The sequence below is a fragment of the Onychomys torridus genome, chromosome 4 (genome assembly GCF_903995425.1).
Source record: "Onychomys torridus chromosome 4, mOncTor1.1, whole genome shotgun sequence".
Lineage (NCBI taxonomy): Eukaryota > Metazoa > Chordata > Mammalia > Rodentia > Cricetidae > Onychomys > Onychomys torridus.
Window position 1 is genome coordinate 92783969 of NC_050446.1, and position 20175 is coordinate 92804143.

Here is a 20175-nt window from a genome sequence, read left to right on the forward strand (position 1 = left end):
ACTACAACTCCCATTATGCACAGCGCAGCACAGGCTTAAACCCGGGATAAACTGCAATCCCCAGAATGCTTTGGGAGAGAGAGGACCGGGGGCGTGGCTACGTCTGCGGCGAGAGACCGTTAAATTTGAAACTTGGCGGCTTAGGCATGATGGGGCTTGAGGCGGCTGCTGTAGGAAGGCGTTGGCTGCATGCTTTTGTCTAGGAGCACCGGGAGACGGTCTCCGCAACTCCAGGGCCAGCTGAAGGCTGAGGAAGGAAGCTCAGACAGTCGGCACACGGAGGAAAAAAGTCTGCGGACGAGCGAGAGCAAGAATCGGGAATGCAGGATGGCGGCGGCGAGGAAGGAAGGGCTTGCTGCGAGGTGAGGACCGGAGCCAAGCTGCTGCAGCTGGGTGCTGGGTGGGCGAGGGGAGCATCGCCGAGGTCGGGAAAGAGCATGCTCTCCCGAGCCCCCTTCCTGATAGCATGGAGCCCTGCATCCAGCCGCGGGGCTAAACTGGGAGAGCTTGGAATTTGCCTTGAGATCTGAGCCTGCAACTCACTTCAGTCGGTTTTTCTTTCTTTCTTTTCCTTCCTTCCTTCCTTCCTTCCTTCCTCCCTCCCTCCCTCCCTCCCTCCCCCCCCTCCCTCTCTCCCTCCCTTCCTTCCTTCCTTTTTTTAACCTTGAACATGCCTTACATGGGGGCCATGCAGATACTAATGTAATATGCATTTGAATTATGGAATCCATGATAGCTGGGTCATTGCCATGTCATAAGCTTCCATTTATGCGACAGAATTTATTGACCACCACATGAATACTGAAGGTGGACCATAAAAGACACAAAATTCCAACCCTTGTAAAGCTTAAGTTCTGACTTCAACTCACAGAGATCCGCCTGCCCCTGCCTCCCAAGTGCTGGGATTAAAGACGTGACCACCTCTTGCCTGGCTTATGTCTGTTTGAAATTGAAATTAAAACATGGCATATTAGTCTGACTACCACTAAGTTTGAATTAAACCAGATTGTTCCATGTTCCATAGTAGATATAAAACTGCTTCTTAAAAAAAAAAAAATCTACTTTGCTAAATTTATGATGCTTTTAAAAATTACTTTTCCTGGCTTTAACTTCATTTGTATAATATTGCCAACAACACCCTTGCCAAGTGCTCTCTTCTGTTAGTCGTAAACTTGGAAACCAAGTGGTAGGACTCAGAAGCTTAAGAGAGTAATAATGCTACCAGGGTCCCAACTCTGTGTATCCCACCCGAAGTTGCAAAAGCTCACCTGTTCAAAGCCGGCGACACAGTCTAGTACTGTAAGCGTGTTGTGTCAGGGTCACCTCTGTTCCTTGTTCACAGTGAAGCCATGTCCCTGGAGGGAGCTGAGTGGGAGCTGAGTAAAGAGAACGTGCAACCCTTACGGCATGGCCGGATCATGTCCACACTTCAGGGAGCTTTGGCACAGCAGGAATCTGCATGTAACACTACTCTTCAGCAACAGAAACGGTAAGTAGTAGAACTGTTTGATCCGACTTGTTGGCCCCAGCTGTGGTAGGGAGCATGCGCGCGAAGCTGCAGAAGGCCCTGAGGAATACTTGATTGCAAGTTTTGTGTTTCCTCTTAAGATTTATTTAGGTTTTCATGCCCTGGCTTTCCTGGAACTCACTCTGTAGACCAGGCTGGTCTTGAACTCACAGAGATCCGCCTGCCTCTGCATCCCAAGTACTGGGATTAAAGGCGTGCACCACCACCGCTGGCACTTGGAAGCTTTTTAATTGTATGAGATAGTATTTATTTCAGGTTAAAATGTGATGTGTATCCATATTCTCTCTCTTTATTCTCTTTATTTATTTATTTATTTATTTATTTATTTTTAAATTTTGGAGACAAGTTTCTCTGTGTAGCCTTGGCTGTCCTGGAACTCACTTTGCAGACCAGGTTGGCCTCAAACTCAGATTAACCTGCCTCTGTCTCCTGAGTGCTGGGATTAAAGGCGTGTGCCACCACTGCCTGGCAGGATTTCATTCTTAATGCTTATTCCTGGAACCTGCATCTTGGTCCTGAACTTATTTCTCTCCTTGTCTGACTTGAGTTGGTTCACCCCAGGCTCTGCCCTCAGCTGAGCTTTTACAGCTACCATTGACAACTCTTCCTTTCTCAGTGTCTGTTACCAGTGTACAGCTTAAGAAGATTCAGCTTATGATTTTAGGTGGATATGGAAATGATACACAACTTGGCAGAAACCATACTTTGAATTTTGATCTTTTCAAGGAAGAGGGATGCATAGTAGGACTGCTTTGAGATGCCTGGCAGTTGTAGAAAGGGGCAGTAAGTACCCAGTGATCCTGCACCTCTGAGAGGTTGAGCCATGTGCAGTATGCTCTGTTGCTAAGTTGTGGTGTCTGGCAGGATAGATGTATTTAATACATTCTTACCTAGGGTATTTTCTTTTCCTTTTCCTTTTGGGTTTTATTTATTTATTTTTGTTGGGGACTGCTGGCTCCTCAATAATGATACTGAGACTTATTATTAATTATAAAAGCTCAGCCATAGCTTAGGCTTGTTACTAACTAGGTCTTACAGCTTTAATCCCATTTCTATTAATCTTCATATTGCCACATGCTTGTGGCCTTTACCTGTTCTCCAGCATATCTTGTTCCCTCTACATCTTCTGGTGACTCCGCCTTTCTTCTTCCCAGTGTCATGTCTGGCTCTCTCGCCTATACTTCCTGACTAGCTAATGACTGTTTAGTTTTTTATTAAACCAATAAGAAGGCACCTTGGCAAAGACACATCTTCATATTGTACAAAAGATTACTCCGTATCTATCTATCTATCTATCTATCTATACCTATCTATCTATCTATCTATCTATCTATCAAGTTTATTTGTTTTGAAATAGGATTTCTTTGTGTAGCCCTGGCTGTCCTGGAACTCACTCTGTAGACCAGGCTGGTCTCAAACTCACAGAGATCCTCCTGCCTCTGCCTCCTGAGTTCTGGGATTAAAGGCGTGTGCCGCCGCCGCCGCCGCCGCAGCCGCCGCAGCCGCCGCCACCACCACCAGACTACCTAGGGTATTTTCAACTATGACAGGTTTATCCGGATGTAATTCTGTTGTCTGGATAACACACACCTTCACTCCCAAATGACCCTCCTTTCTCTACTTCCCCATTTTAGTTAATGCTACAGAAACACTTCTGAAGGACTCTTAATCATTGCTCTCTGATTCCCTTTTTGTGAAAAAAAAATTATTTATTTTCAATTATGTGTATATGTGTGAGTATGAGCGTGCGAGCGTGTGTGTGTGTGTGTGTGTGTGTGTGTGTGTGTGTGTGTGTATGCGTGTGTACAAGTTCCCAAGGAGGTCAGAAAGGGCTTTGCTCCCTAGGAGCTGGAGTGGGCTGGTTTGAGCTGCCAAGCATGGGTGCACTCTGCAAGAACAGTGTGCTCTCTTTTTTTTTTTTCTTTCGTTTTTCCGAGCCAGGGTTTCTCTGTGTAGCTTTGCGCCTTTCCTGGAACTCACTCTGTAGCCCAGGCTGGCCTCGAACTCACAGAGATCCGCCTGCCTCTGCCTCCCGAGTGCTGGGATTAGAGGCGTGCGCCACCGCCGCCCGGCTTTTTTCCTTTTTTTGTTTGTTTGTTTTGTTTTTGGCAGTGTGCTCTCTTAACCCCTGAGCCATCTCTTCAGCCCTCTCCTCCTTTCTGGGATTCTGGGATTGGCTCCAGGGCCTCCTAAGTACCAAGCATACATTTACCACTGAGCCATTCCCACAGCACTGGAAATCCCTTTTGAGTACAATTTAGAAAGAGTGAATGCTCAGATTTTTTTTTTTTTTTTTTTTTTTTTTTTTTTTTTTTTTTTTTTGTGGAGCTGAGGATTGAACCCAGGGCCTTGCGCTTGCTAGGCAAGTGCTTCACCACTGAGCTAAATCCCCAACCCCCAGCAGTACATTTCATCATAACCCCCCGACTAGGGAGTTCTCTCCTCCTTTCTCTCCTCCTTTCTCTCTTCTCCGTGAAGCACCTGCTGATTTGATTTCTGTCAAAATAAGCCACTTTGCCTGTTCTGGAGTTTTGTTGTTTGTTTGTTTGTGGTAGGCCCTTGCTCTGTAGACTAGTCTGGCTTTAACTTGTGGTCACCTCCTGCGGTCTCCCTGGTGATGGACTTGCAGGTGTGTGTCAGCGTGCCCAGCTTATTGTAGAATCTTATACAAAAAGAATGGTGGTTTGTTTTCACTCTCTTGGCTCTATCCTCATTGGGTGCCTGCCACCTAGCTCCTCAATAATCACACATGGAGATTTATTCTTATGAATGAATGCTTGGCCTTAGCTTGGCTTGTTTTTAGACAGCTTTTCTTAACTTTAAATTATCCTCTCTATCCTTTGCCTCTGGGCTTTTATCTTTCTCTATTCTATATACCTTTCTTTACTTCTTACTCCGTGACTTGCTGTGTAGCTGGGTGGCTGGCCCTGATGTCCTCCTCTCTTCATTTTCTCTGTGCCTTTATCTTCTCTTCTCAGATTTCTCCTCCTATTTATTCTCTCTGCCTGCCAGCCTTGCCTTTCCTTCTCCTGCCTCGATATAGGCTGTTCAGCTCTTTATTAGACCAATCAGGTGTTTTAGACAGGCACAGTAACACAGCTTCACGGAGTTAAACAAATGCAGCATAAACAAAAGTAACACAGCTTCACAGAGTTAAACAAATGCAGCATAAAAGAATGCAACACATCTTTGCATTGTTAAAACAATGTTCTGGGGCTGGAAAGATGGCTGAAGGGTTAAGAGCGCTGACTCTTCTTCCAGAGGACCCAAGTTCAATTCCCAGCACCCACATGACAGCTCACACCTGCCTGTAACTCCAGTTTCTAGACCCCGACACCCATGGCAAAAACACAAATGTACATGAAAATTAAAAAAAAAATTAAAAAAACCAACAACAAATGTTCCACAACATAAACAAATGTAACATGTCTTCAACTAGTTTTCCAAAACATAGAATCATATAGATCTTTCATTTAGTGTAATTTTGAGTACTTTTCATGTTGTATGTATCAGTAGGCTGTCCCTTTTTATAGCTGAGTAAGTACTCTGTTTAATATTTACCAATTGTTGGACATTACATTTCATTCTTGTATGCTTTGTAAATCAAGCTAGTGTGGATATTTGATATTTTGTGGACATAATCTTCACCCCAACCCCTTGGAATGGAATTGTTGGATCACAGAGTATCTTAAACTCAGGACCATAAAGGCAGGTGACCTGGAATAACTCCTTTTTCTTTGATATATTATGGTTGCTTTCTAGTTCCTACCCCTATTCTCACTTTGTGGTTTTTCCAGACAGGGTTTCTCTGTGTAGCTTTGCGCCTTTCCTGGATCTCACTCTGTAGCCCAGGCTGGCCTCGAACTCACAGAGATCCGCCTGCCTCTGCCTCCCGAGTGCTGGGATTAAAGGCATGTGCCACCACCGCCTGGCCCTATTTTCACTTTTTAAAACCTATACTGGAGCCCAGCCTGGTCGTCTTGAAACAACAAAATCTAACAATTATTCAAATTATTCTAATATTAATAAAAATAGAGAGTAGCCCAGCTGACCCTTCTCTCTGCTTTCCAAGATCCAAAAAGGCCCATGAAATTCCTAAGTCCCATCTTCTTCCCTGTGTCTCTCTCCCCACCTGAGTCCACTAAAGAGCTCCCGTTTATTCTGGTCAGTTAGCTTAGACTCCGTCCTGGGACTCTTTCCCCCCTGACCTGCTGAGCTCTCTCTTCTTCCCAATAAGACCGTTCCTGGTTTTGTGTCTCTGCTTGTTAGTTTTGTTGGATTGTAGTTTTGTTTTTTGGGGTGTGTGTGTGTGTGTGTGTGTGTGTGTGTGTGTGTGTGTATGAAAGAGAGAGAGAGAGAGAGAGAGAGAGAGAGAGAGAGAGAGAGAGACCCACTGAGTTGGATTAGGGTTGCTTACATGAATTGTGGGGTACTGGATCACGGGTAACCAAAAGTGACCCTACCCCTGAGGAAATGACTCGACTCTCCAGCCACCATTAACTGCCAGTGTCTCCTCGGAGGAGTGGCCACTCATGAGCCCTTCCCCATGCAGAGTGGAACGTCACTGCGCCTCATCTTGGTTTTACTTCGTTTTGTTTCTTAGGATGCTGTGTTTCTTAGGATGCTGTGTTTCTTAGGATGCTGTGTGTCTTAGGATGCTGTGTTTCTTAGGATGCTGTGTTTCTTAGGATGCTGTGTTTCTTAGGATGCTGTGTTTTTTAGGATTGTGTGTGGAGGTCAGAGGACAACGTGCAGGATCTGTTCCTTTCTTCTACCATGTAGGTTCTAGGGACCCGACTCAGGCTCAGCAGGGAGTGTGCTTACCCACTGAGCATCTTGCTGGCCAGTGGACGCTTTCTTGTTTGTGTCTGTGCGAGCAAGCACAGCTGCTGTGCATTGGTGCTTCACTAGCCATATCATGTCCAGGAAACGGCATTGTGTGATGCGTTTTTCTCTGTCGCACGAGTCCTAAACGGTCTGTCTTATAATAAAAACCCGGAGCCAGATATCAGGGTGAAAGCTGAAAGATCAGAGAAGCAGAGCAAGCCACAGCCACCACCTCTTACCTCACCAACTCCTCAGCCTGAAAGAGTGTGAGTTCCTGTCTCCTCCTGTCTTAGGTTCCTTTCTCTACCCAGCCATATCACTTCCTGTCTCAACCTTCCTAGTGCTTTGACTAAAGATGTGTGATCCCAAGAGCTGGAATTAAAGGTGTGTGCCACAACTGCCCGGCTCTGTTTCTCTTTAGACGGGATTAATCTCATATAGCCCAGTGTGGCCTTGAATTCACAGAAAGCCAGACAGATCTCAGCCTCTGCCTCCCAAATGCTAGGATTAAAGGTGTGTGCCACCACTGCCTGACCTCTATGTTTAACCTAGTGGCTGGCTCTGTCCTCTGATCTTCATGCATCCTTTATTTGCTAAGAGTACAAACAAACTATCACCACATTCTCCATCCTCCATCTCTTAGAATCTTCCCACCCCCTCTTTTGTGCCCTCCCTGAGCCCTGGAGAGGGTGATGCGGATATTCTCTGCAGGCTGAGCACTCAGCAGTCACTGGTCTCAGCACTTTGATCAGTTAGGAGTTGCCCACCTTCACAAAAACAAGCTTCTCTAACCAAGGCTGATACATACATAGTCCCTCTTGGACACCTATACTACTACCCACACAGACACAAGCATATTACAACTAAATCTTTAAAAAATATACTACTACAACACAGAGAAACCCTGTCTCAAAAAAACCAAAAAAAAAAAAAAAAAAAAAAAAAAAAAAAATCCTTGCTCAGGTCTGGAGAGCTGGCTCAGCAGTTAAGAGCACTGACTGCTCTTCCAGAGGTCATGAGTTCGATTCCCAGCAACCACATGGTGGCTCACAACCACCTGTAATGAGATCTGGTGCCCTCTTCTGGCATGCAGGCAGAACACTGTATACATAATACATAAATAAATCTTTTAAAAAAATATACTACTACATGCATGTACCCACACAGACACAAACATTATTAAAACTAAATCTTTAAAAAATATAAACAGCTGGGTGGTGGTGGTGCATGCCTTTAATCCCAGCACTTGGGAGGTAGAAGCAGGTGGATTTCTGTGGGTTCGAGGCCAGCCTGGGCTATAGAGTGAGTTGTTCCAGGAAAGGTTTCAAAGGTTCTAAAACTACACAGAGAAACTACACGGAGAATCCCTATCTCAAAAAACATATATGTATGTGTGTGTGTGTGTGTGTGTGTGTGTGTGTGTGTGTGTGTAAATATATATATATATATATATATATATATATATATATATAATTTCTATTCTTTTTATGTGTGTATTTAAGTTTTTTGTTTGTTTGTTTTAAATGAGGTGCATGTGGGTATGGGTGCCTGGTAAGGCCAGAGGCATCGGATCCCTATAACCTGGAGTTCAAGGTGATTGTGGTACATCCTATTTGGGTGCTCTGCAAGAGCCCTGTTTTTTTAAAGGTTCTATTTTTGGAAGGCGGGACTGGAGAGATGGTCAGTTGTTAAGAGCATTTATTGTTCTTATAGATTGGGTTCCCAGCACTCATGGTGGCTCACAGCCATCTTCTCTCATATTCTCTTCCTGCCTCCTTGGGCACTGCACACATATATACATTCAGGCAAACACACACTCAACTACATGAAATAAAGGTGTAGTTAAGAGCCACCTGATGTGGGTGCTTGGGAACTTGTATAGTCTGCAGGAGCAAGCAGTACACACTTGATCTTCAATTGGTAAAACTATTTGGGAAGGATTAGGGTGTGTCCTTGGAGGAATAGCATCACTGGGGTAGGGGGGTGGCTTTGAGGTTTCAAAAGCCCACACCAGGCCCAGCTAGTTCTCTCTGCCTGGTGCTTGTTCAACATCATAAGCTCTGGGTTATGCCCTGGGTTATGCCTGCCTGCTGCCATGCCATGGCCATGGGCCATGGACTCTACTCATCTGAAACTGTTAGCCCCCCCCCCCTTTCTTCTATAGGTCCGTTTTTGGGGCCTGGTGTTTTATCCCAGAAGAGTAGCTGAGCCAGCACTGTTAGCCTAAACAGTATTCTATAATTGATTTGGTGCGATGCTGCCCTTTTTTTTTTTTTTTTGAGCTGGCAACTGAATCTAGGGTCTTGAGTACTGTACCACTGAGCTAAACCCCAAACTATCCTTTTTGTATTTAACAAATTCTCAAACTCTATAGTTGTTTAGCTCAGTATGACAGACTTGAGGAGTGAATAGAATTGTGTGAGCCCTGCTTCCTGGCTGTCATCAAATCCTGGTGTGCTAATATCGTCTGTTTCAATTCCAGGGCATTTGAATCTGAAATTCGCTTTTACTCTGGAAATGACCCTCTGGATGTTTGGGACAGGTGAGTATTTGTCTATGGAAAGAACAACAGAGGCATCCCCAGATGAATCTTCCGGGCCTTGTTTCTCAAATTGAGGGATATGGAGTGTGAACAGAGCAGGAAGTGTTGTCTTGGGGAAACAGACTTCCAGAACAGCCACAGTGGTTTTCTGAGGTGTTTTGCAGGGCTGTGCACAGAGCCCAGGACTTTACACATGCCAAAGAAGGGCTGTACTACTGAGTTGAACCCCGGTTTCCCCGAGGTGTTGAAGATTGGAATATGACACAACTTGGTTGTGTCTTTCCATCCTTTTCCCAGAGCCTTTGTTGCAAGCACTTTGAGGAAGTTTGAGAGACAGAGGCTTAGGATATGTCACCGAGGACTTCTAAAGAAACGTACTTTGAATATATTCTATTTTTTGTTGAAAAATCCAGAATAGAGGGCTGGAGCTATGGCTCCTCTGTCAAGAGCACTGGCTGCCCTTCCAGAGCACTGGGTTGGATTCCCAGCTCTGACATGGCAGCCCACAGCCCTAGGTAACTCTAGTCCCAAGGGATCTGATGCCCTCTTCTGGCCTCTGCTGGCTCTGCACACTTGTGGTACACAGACACATGTAGACAAAACTCCATATACACAATAATAAAATAAGCAAATCCACAATGGTTGGGGGGGGGGGGGCGTGCAGGCCTTGAATCCCAGCATTCAGGAGGCAGAGGCAGGCAGATCTCTGTGAATTGAGTACAGGCAGCCAAGGCTACATAATAAGACTGTCTCAAAACAAAAGCAAAACACCCATTCAGAATGAGGCTTAGAACTACAGCAAAAGTATAAATCAGTTCAAAATATATTCTGTTCCTCCTCCTCCTATTCAGGTATATTGCCTGGACAGAGCAGAGCTACCCTCAAGGCGGGAAGGAGAGTAACATGTCAACGTTACTAGAAAGAGCCATAGAAGCACTACAGGGGGAGAAGCGTTACTATGGTGACCCCCGGTTTCTCAGTCTCTGGCTCAAATTGGTGAGTGTCATCTGAGTTCAAAATAGTAAATTGCTTTTTCCTGTAGAGGTGTTAAGAGTCAACATTTGGAAGTTTCAGTAACCATTTGAGCTGGGCATGGTGATTGAGACGCTGAGGCTGGAGGATCACAGTTTAATGCCATTCTGGGCTACACAGTTAGATCCCATTTTTTTTTTATAAAACTAAAAGCCTTGAAAAAATAAAACAGACATTAAGATTGGGAGAACATCTAAATGCACCATCATTTTTAGTAGCTTCTATGTTTACTTTTTACAAGATTTTATTTATTTTTGTTCTATGTGTATGAGTGTTTTCCCGTATGTAAGTGTGTAAGGGCATTGGGTCCCCTTGGAACTAGAGTTACAGATGTTTGTGAACCTCCCTGTTGGTACTGGGAACTGAACCTGGGTCCTCTGCAAGAGCAAATCCTCTTAACCACTAAGCCCGCTCTCTAGCCCCAACTCTGTTCGGTGAATACCCTAAACCCAGACCTGTTAGTATAGGCCAGTAATGCAACTACTTGGGAGGCTGAGGCAGGAGGATCACAGAGCAAAGGCCTGCCTGGACAATATAATATACTAAATATATACTCAAGGCCAGCCCAGGGACATTAGTAAGGCCCTCTCTCAAAGTACAGTAAGTAATAGAGGACGGGGACTCCCTTCCTGGTGGAGGGCCTTCCTAGTGGTGCAGAGTGCCAGGTTCAGATCCCAGTGGTAGGTGAAAACCTCAGTACACAGTGAAGTAGAAGTCTTCAAACACACGTGCACACTTATCACACTTATGCACACGTGTACACAGCTTCCTCCCTCACGGATAATCTGTAGCATTGGTCTAGACAACCACTACATCAGATGCTCAGCTGTCAGATTGTCAGCAGTAACTCAACGTTGTAGGTGAGCGGCAAAAGCACGTATTAAATTACTTTGCTTTTTCTTTCTTTGTGAGGGTGGTCAAAAGGTGTAATGAAGGATCCCTCACACCACACCTTTCTTTTGCTTTATGAAAAGATTTTTCTAGTCAGTTATTTTATAAATGATTCCTATAGTCTAGCTAAGGAAAAAAATTGTTACTAGAAAATCAGTATTTTTAGTTAAAGAGGTAAATTAGTTTGAATATTTAGAAGTTGCCATAAAATATTTAACTTGAATCTGTTAATCTAGCCACATATTGTCTTTTTTGTTTTGTTTTTTGAGACAGCTCTGGCTGTTTGGGAACTTTTTTTTTTTTTTTTGTGGTTTTTGAGAGAAGGTAGGTGGATCTCTGTGAGTTCGAGGCCAACCTGGGCTACCAAGTGAGTTCCAGGAAAGGCACAAAGCTACACAGAGAAACCCTGTCTCGAAAAACCAAAATAAATAAATAAATAAATAAATTAGATGCAATGTTTGATTTAGTCCACACTTACAAATAAAAAATTTTTAAATGGAATGTTTCATTTATTCCAGACTAGTCACATAAAACCCTGGCTAGAGACAAGGATCTTTGTAGGTAGCAATGCTTTCTACCTTTGTGGAGCCTGTTTTATTAGAGAAGATAAGTTTGAAAACATTGAGTATAAGCGTTAATATTCTGATCCCGGCCCTTGGCGTGACCCTATGCCCTGAAGTAGAAGTCCATTCTTTTTTTTTCAAACCCAGGGCCTTGTTCTTGCTAGACAAGCACTCTACCACTGAGCTAAATCCCCAAGCCCTAGAAGCCCATTCTTAAGAGAAAGCTCCGCCCCTTCCTGTCTGCTCTTCCGCTTTCTTCCCAGGAGTTGTGCACATCTCCAAACTCTCGCCTCCCCATCCCCTCCCTTTCTCTTTCTCTCCCTCCTCCCCTCTTCTCCCTCTGTCTGTCTGTCTGTCTCTCTCTCCCCCTCTTTCTCTCTTTTTGCCTCTTCATCTCTCTATTATAATAGACCATTTCCACATGTATGCAGCGTCTGGGTTTTGTATCTCCACCCTCTGCCCAGTGGCCATGCCTATGTGGACTGGGCCATCCACTATCCCGCTGCTGCATCCGGGGGTCCTGCTGGATACAATTCCTAACACACACTGGCACACCAGCTCTCATACAACACACAGAAAGGGGGAGACAGACAGACGGAGACACATGTAGAGGCATGGTCTCACTCATAGCCCAGGCTGGCCTGGAACTCACTATTTAGACCAGGGTGGCCTTGAACGAATGGTCCTCCTCTTGCTAGCCGTCACAGAGCAGTCACAGAAGCATGGAAAGTGATGCATGTTGTAATTTTGTGGCTCCTCGGGCTGTCAGTCTTGTGTGACAGTCCTTGGCTATTCCTCTCTGCTCACACACATTTAGCTGTGATAATACTGGGTGCTGGGCCCGGCTGCTCACCTAACCTCTCAGCACACAGAACCCAGTTCCAGCTTCCGGAAGTGCTGCTGCTTAGTTCCCAGCTGTCAGTGCTCTTCCTGGGGCCTGTAACCTGGGGCTGCTTGGTGTGGAGATAGAAAGATCCGGCCTCCCCATCTCATTGACAAAACCCTTTAGGTCATCCTAAGCCATGAACTCTCCCTATGGGGTCATGGGGGCTGCGTTAAAGCCGAGTACTTCCTGTCCTTCTGTCCTTCCTAGGTATTGGTCCCCACATGCCCCTCATCTTCCTGCAGTGTGTGTTTCAACAGGACGGACACACAGCAGTGTGCTGGAATGCTCTGTAGTGCATGCAGTCTTAAACTCCGATTGGATTCTTTTCTAGTAGTTTAGTGGCGTGACTGACTAATTGTACTGTGATATCAGTCATAATAATACAAACTATGGAGGCTTGCTATTTATCCTGAATGTGAATTAACTACCTGTTCTAACTATTGATTTTATGTGTTAAATGACATTGAATTATTGCTCTATAAAAATCTGAGGCCAGGTGTGGTGGCCCTGTCTGAACCGATAGACTTGAGAGGCGGAAGAGGCAAGAGGAGGCCCATATGTCCAAGGCCATCCCAGTCTAAATAGTGAGTTCGGGGCCAGCTTGGGCTATGAGTAAGCTGCGCCTCCAAAAATAAATAGATAAATAGTATTTTGTATGTATATATAAAGAATACAGTGAAATAAAATTTTCTTATGGCCAGGAAGTATAGAAATATGTCAGAACATTTATAGTGTGGAACTTTTATTTTCCATCTTTGGCTGTTGAAATTTTCTCCACTATACCTGATTACACAGTTCCTTAAGTACAGACTTCACCAAATCTTGCCTTTGCTTTTAACTCTCAGCACAGAATATATTTGCTGTTAGGTAGAAGCAAAATCCATTGGTTTGACGCATAAGACCTGTCAGAGCCTTTTGCTCTGGACTCCCATTGTGCCCTGCCTGGTAGTTTGTCCCTTTCTTCACATCTGTGGGACAGAAGGGGAGCACCCTGCTCTTCCTTTGTATCTGCTGAAAGTCCAGTTCCCACCAAGTCCGTTCAGTGCCACCTGTTCGAAGCCTTTCCTTCCCTTCCCTTTTCTTGCAAATTGATCTCTACTCTTCTCCCTTCCTTGGGTCCAGATTCCACTACATTTAATGCTGGGCTAATTATAATACAAATGTAATATAATTAGATAATAAGATAAGATCCGTACTCCTCAATGCAGGAAGTGCATGTTGTTTCCCCAGTGGTTCTTTGGCACACAACAGGCTCTTGACAAGTAGGAGGAGATTGGCTGACTGTTGCCACTTCTACTGTGTTACAGGGACATCTGTGCAATGAGCCCTTGGATTTGTACAGCTATTTACACAGCGAGGGGATTGGCGTCTCTCTTGCCCAGTTGTACATTTCATGGGCAGAAGAATACGAAGCTAGAGAAAACTTCAAGAGAGCAGACGCCGTGTTCCAGGAGGGGATTGAACGCAAGGCTGAGCCCCTGGAAAGACTTCAGTCCCAGCACAGGTAGCTTCCCTGGAGCCTGCCTTAACCCTTATTTAAGTATCCTAAGAATGCTTTGTCGAGTTACATTTACTTAATTACCATGGGGCTTTTAAAGACCTTTTTGTTCTAAGGTAAAATCCATTTGGGTGTGCTTGCATGTTTTTTTCACTGTTCTCAAGTATGGGATATTCCATACCCTATGAGAATACACACTCATGCTGGTCTTTGTAGTTAATACTGTTCTTTCCCCGACACTCACAAGCACCCCTCTGCCCCTGTAGTTCCCCTTTTCCAGAATGTCACAGAACAGCCACAGTCTGTAAACGTTTTGTTTGTTTCGAGACAGGGTTTCTCTGTGTAACAGCCCTGGCTGTCCTGGAACTCGCTTGGTAGACCAGGCTGGCCTCGAACTCACTGAGATCCACCTGCCTCTGCCTCTGGATGCTGGGATTAAGAGCTAAAATGGCCTTTATTCCAGCCTTTTTTTTTTTTTTTTTTTTTTTTTTAATGATTTATTTTTGTAACCTTTTCCTTTTGAGTTTAGTTTCTTTAATTGTGCTTTTAAGAATTCCTTATATGGGGACTGGAGAGATAGATGGCTCAGAGGTTAAGAGCACTGGCTGCTCTTCCAGTGGTCCTGAGTTCAATTCCCAGCAACCACATGGTGGCTCACAACCATCTGTAATGAGATCTGGTGCCCTCTTCCGGCCTGAAGGGATACATGCAGGCAGAATACTGTATACAAAATAAATAAATAAATCTTTAAAAAAAACAAAGAATTCCTTATATGTTCTAAAGACAAGGCTTTTATAATATATATGATTTGTAAGTATTTTTTCCTAGATTAAATTTTTTGTTTTTTTGCTTTTTTGTTTTTTTGTTTTTTTTTTTTTTAAAAAGAACCTTCCTGTAGGTGAATTCTCAGTTAATTTTGTGAGCCACCATGTGGTTGCTGGGAATTGAACTCAGGACCTCTGGAAGAGCAGTCAGTGTTCTTAATCTCTGAGCCATCTCTCCAGCCCGATTAAGTAGGTTTTTTTTGTTTGTTTGTTTTTTTAAATTTATGGCCTTGGGAGATGGAACCCAAGGCCTCACTAATTATTCTTTTAACTGTCTTTTTTTTTTTTTGGAGGGGGGGTTCTCTGTGTAGCTTTGCTCCTTTCCCAGAACTCACTTGGTAGCCCAGGCTGGCCTGGCACTCACAGAGATCCTCCTGGCTCTGCCTCCCAAGTGCTGGGATTAAAGGCGTGCACCACCACTGCCCGGCTTTAACTATCTCATAGAATAAAAAGTTTCAATTTTGAAAAGCTCTGCTGTATGAATTAAGCTTTTTGTGTTGTATCTGTCTCGTCTGGTTCCTAGTAGCAATGGCGGCTTCTGTTCTGGGGTCAGAGGACCCGATGTCCTCTTCTGGCCTCCATGGGTACTAGGCATATATGTGGTACACAGACAGACATGCAGACAAAACACCCCTACACATAAAATAAAAATTAAATTTAAAAAATTAAATGCTTTTACTTTTATCTCATGGGTCATAGTTATAATAGTTATTTTTAAATCTGAAAATAATACAATTTTTTAAAAATAAAAAGTGCTGACAACATCAACATTTGGGTAATCTCGATGTCAGTATTTGTCATTGGATTTTTCCCTTGAGAATTAGTCACCTTTTCCTGTTTGTTCTTTATGTGTCAAGGAATTATGAGTTCCGTGCAGGGCATTCATTCTGACAGTGTGCTGGGTCCTGTTGATTGACAGTTTCTGGAGAGTGAGTGGTCCCAGATGTCACAAATTCTTTCTCACCTATGGAAACGGCCCTGTCGTCAGCTGAGCCCTAAGTCCTTTGTGGTGTTTTGCTCTGTCTCCTACAGACTGCTGGGCTAGTGTGAGACTTGGACAGTGCATTGTGTCATAGTGGGGTTCTCAACGCCATCTCTTTGTTCGTAGCGCACGAGCGAGCTCAGGGGAGTTGGGGGTTCCCAGTCTTCAGCGTGTTCCTCTCCAGTAGTCTATTAGTTTCCGGCCCTCAGAATCCCTTTCCCATTCCTTTGGACAGAGAGAGGATTTCTCAAGGGGTTGTAGGTTTCCCAAATCACCAGAGAAAACAGAAGCAGCCAAACAGGAAACAGCCCAGTGGAGGATGTCGAAGCGCCATCCCTCCACAGGTCACCTGCTTTTGTTAGGCTCCAGAGCCATGGGCTTCTCCTCTCACGTGTTCAGAGTCCAATTGGAGCAGTGGGAAAGAGAGGCTGCAGCAGCTGTACCGTGCCCTAGTGAGCACCCACAGTCTAGTGACTTCTTTGTTTCTCCAGTATACTTTCAAACTGTACAAGTTATATTTTCAAGTTTCTGCCAGCTGTGTGAGATGTCATGTTGTATGTAAACTCATTTCATATGGGTAAGAAAAAACTGTGTGGAGGGGCGTGTCAGGATACTAGTGAAAAAACTGTGTGGGGAGGGGCATGTCAGGATACTAGTGAAAAAACTGTGTGGAGGGGCGTGTCAGGATACTAGTGAAAAAACTGTGTGGAGGGGTGTGTCAGGATACTAGTGAAAAAACTGTGGGGAGGGGTGTGTCAGGATACTAGTGAAAAAACTGTGTGGAGGGGCGTGTCAGGATACTAGTGAAAAAACTGTGTGGAGGGGCGTGTCAGGATACTAGTGAAAAAACTGGGGAGGGGTGTGTCAGGATACTAGTGAAAAAACTGTGTGGGGAGGGGCGTGTCAGGATACTAGTGAAAAAACTGGGGAGGGGTGTGTCAGGATACTAGTGAAAAAACTGGGGAGGGGTGTGTCAGGATACTAGTGAAAAAACTGTGTGGAGGGGCGTGTCAGGATACTAGTGAAAAAACTGTGTGGGGAGGGGCATGTCAGGATACTAGTGAAAAAACTGGGGAGGGGTGTGTCAGGATACTAGTGAAAAAACTGGGGAGGGGTGTGTCAGGATACTAGTGAATTTTTTTTTTTTTTTTTTTTTTTTTTTTTTTTTTTTTTTTTGGTTTTTCGAGACAGGGTTTCTCTGTAGAGCTCTGCGCCTTTCCTGGAACTCACAGAGATCCTCCTGCCTCTGCCTCCCAAGTGCTGGGATTAAAGGCGCGAACCACCACCGCCTGGCCAATTCTGCGGTTTTTATTTTAATTTTATAATACAAGTTGCTGAGAAACTATGAATTTCATCAATTTTCTAGTCTTAGCTGATGCTCAGATCAACCTGATGATGATTTTTAAAGTGTTTTCAATGGGTCAAACTTGAACATTTTAACGATCCTGAGTCTTCCTAGCCTGGATGTCCTTACATCTTAAGCTTGCTCTCCTTATTCCTGGGGAACACTTTCCTGGGGATAGCTATACGCTGTTTTCTCTGGTCTGTTTTCATTATGTGAGAACTGGTCATTTAATTAAAAGCTGATTACCCCTTGTCATGCTTTAGACAGTTCCAGGCTCGAGTATCTCGACAAGCTCTCTTGGCACTTGAGAAGGAAGAAGAGGAGGAGGTCTTGGGGTCTTATGCACCACAGAGAAGCACGCTTGCTGAACTGAAGAGCCGAGGGAAGAAGACGGCCAAGGCGCCCATCAGCCGAGTCGGAGGCGCTCTGAAGGGTGAGCTTGTTAAATGTTATTTTGGAGAGCCCGTAGTCTCTTGCGGTGGGCAGATTATATAAGTAAACAACACATACATACACATGTGGACGCTGTCCCAGTTTTCTGAATACTAGGTGGCAAAAAGAAAAGCCAAAAAAGCTAATACCATAGGGTGCAGGAAAGCCAGAGGGGGCAGCTCTGTGTCATGACTGTGAAGAAACCTGATTTTTTTTTTCTTGGTTTTTCAAGACAGAGTTTCTCTGTGTAGTTTTGGTGCCTGTCCTGGATCTCACTCTGTAGACCAGGCTGGCCTCAAACTCACAGAGATCTCCTGGCTCTGCCTCCTGAGTGCTGGAATTAAAGGCGTGCGCCACCACCGCCTGACATGGAAACCTGATATTTGAGATGCTGCTTCATTTTCTAAGCGTTGAAAGAAGATATGTAGTAATGTGTTAGGTATTATGGAAATAAGCTTAAATGTATTAATACCTCAGAGAATACTGTTAATGTAGTTAAGAATATCTTTTCATCGGGTGGTGGTGACCAGAGGAGGGTTTCTAGAGTTACAGTTATTATGAGCCATCCCATCTGGGTGCTAGGAACTCAGCTCAGGGCCTCTGCAAGAACAGTATTTGCTCTTAACTGCTGAGCTATCTCTTCACCCCAATTTAAGGTTTTAAAAGAAAAAAAAAATCTTATCAATCTTGTTTTGACCCTGGTATAGGAAGTATCCCCTTAATTTGGAGCAGACTGTGTTTATCTTATATCTGTCTTCAGTTGATAAAGTTTTTCCATGATATCTTCATATTTTTCTCCTAGCTCCGGGTCAGAACAGAGGACTCCAAAATACAGTTCCTCAGCAGATGCACAGTAATCGCAGGATCACTGTTTTTGATGAAAATGCTGATAACATTTCCAGGGCAGAGTTACCCAAGCCTGCCGTCCAACCCTGGATGGCACCCCCTATCTCTAATGCCAAAGAGAATGAGCTACAGCCGGGCCCGTGGAACGCAGACAGACCCTTGGACTATAGGGTAGGGGCTCATAGTATTTGCCAATCTAATGAAGGTTTCAGATTGGTCTGTCTTGGTTTGTTGTTGTTTGTCTGTCTGTCTGTCTGTCTGACACAGATGCTCTCTTCGTTTAGCTTAGGCTAACTGAACTTGCTGTGTAGCCCAGGCTGGCCTTCAGCTTCCCATGCTCCTGCCTCAGCTTTCTGTGTGCTGTCATTACAGTCACACCCCATCCTGTGCGCCTGTATTTTAACCTCACTTAGTTTCTTGACTATTGAGAGATTATCTGCATAAATTGTGACAGAATGTAAAATAGTCATTTTCTTTCTTTCTTCCTTTTCAGCCTCCTGGCAGTTCGGCCTCTGTAGTAACTGTTCCTCCTTCGCTTCCCAGCTTTACTCCCTATGTGGAAGAGACCGCTCAACAGACAGTCATGTGAGTGACTTCAGATCGTTTGCAGTGGGAATTACTAAGGCTGGCCGAGGTACCTGTTATCTAGTCCCAATGGCATCTTCTGGTGGGAGTGAAGACAGACCAAGCTCTGTGTCTCCTTTGTATTCACCGTATGTGCTGGAGCCGAACAACTGAATGAACTTCATCATTAGGTTTACGATTATATTGATGTAACAGCCACTGCGGTTTGAGTGAGCCATGCTGCTTTGGTATTGACAGTCATAGAAAGGAGTCTCTTTTCTCCTTTCTAACACTTAACCCTTTAAGAAATATCTTCAGTGTCTTAGATTTAAAATTTATTTTAGTGTGTATGGGTGTTTTGCCTGCATGTATGTATGTGCCCCACATGTGTACCTGGTGTCCACAGGGGTCAGAAGAGTGTTTCCATGTGGGTGCTGGGAATCACACCTGGGCCCTCTGCAAGAACAAGGTGCTCTTCACTGCTGAACCAACTCCAGCCCCCTGATAGTATTTTGTTATAAGAGAAATTAGGGTAAATGATAATCAGCTGAAGCTTTAGTCTAACCTTTAAAGATAGTGAGTGAGTTCTAATACTATGTTCAATTCTGGGTTTCAGTGTAAGAGTTTCCTCATAGCTAATATGTGTTTTTATTTTATTTACTTTTTTCTAAAAGACAGTCGCTGTGTAGCCCATGTTAACCTTGAACTCATAGAGATCTACCTATCTGCCTTCCGAGTGCTGAGATTAAAGGCCCACAATACCATGCCTGAGTCTCTTGGCTAATTTAGTACTCACACTATATGATAGGTATCATAGGAATGCAAAACCAATGTGGTTCTGAGCAAAAATTCTTTCCAAGCCAAGCATAAAACAAGGGAAGCCATTGCAACCTTTATAGAACTGATGATATTGAGCTTTATGCCAATTCTATTTTTTAATTAATTAATTAATTATTATTATTATTATTATTATTATTTTTTTTTTTTTGGTTTTTTGAGACAGGGTTTCTCTGTGTAGCTTTAGCGCCTTTCCTGGAACTTGTTTTGTAGACCAGGCTGGCCTCGAACTCTCAAGAGATCCGCCTGCCTCTGCCTCCCGAGTGCTGCGATTAATGGTGTGTGTCACCACTGCCTGGCTCTTTTTTTTTTTTTTTTTTAAAGACAGATCTCACTATGTACCAAGGCTGTCCTGAAACTTGCTACTTAGACCAGGCTGAACTCAGAGATCCTCCTGCCTCTGCCTCCCTAATGGTAGGATTCTAGATGTGCGTCACTACTCTGGCTCCTTTTTTAAAATGTATTTTGACTAGGGTGTGTGTGTGTCTGTGTGTCTGTGTGTGTGTGTGAGAGAGAGAGAGGGAGGGGGGGGAGGGAGGGAGGGAGGGAGGAAGGGAGGAAGAGAGAGAATGCCGTAG

The 20175-nt window shown here is 44.3% G+C and overlaps 1 protein-coding gene across 1 annotated transcript in view; it reads left to right on the forward strand.

Moving 5' to 3' along the window:
* The first annotated feature begins 318 nt into the window (after positions 1 to 318).
* The window catches only part of Bub1b (BUB1 mitotic checkpoint serine/threonine kinase B), a 49109-nt gene continuing 29252 nt past the window's right edge, over positions 319 to 20175 (forward strand). Inside the window, exons 1-8 of the mRNA XM_036185295.1 lie at positions 319 to 362; positions 1343 to 1489; positions 8838 to 8897; positions 9749 to 9893; positions 13577 to 13773; positions 17182 to 17351; positions 18153 to 18367; positions 18690 to 18781. Coding sequence (XP_036041188.1) covers positions 328 to 362; positions 1343 to 1489; positions 8838 to 8897; positions 9749 to 9893; positions 13577 to 13773; positions 17182 to 17351; positions 18153 to 18367; positions 18690 to 18781 — 1061 coding nt within the window. The 5' untranslated portion in view covers positions 319 to 327. The remainder of the gene's footprint in view (positions 363 to 1342; positions 1490 to 8837; positions 8898 to 9748; positions 9894 to 13576; positions 13774 to 17181; positions 17352 to 18152; positions 18368 to 18689; positions 18782 to 20175) is intronic.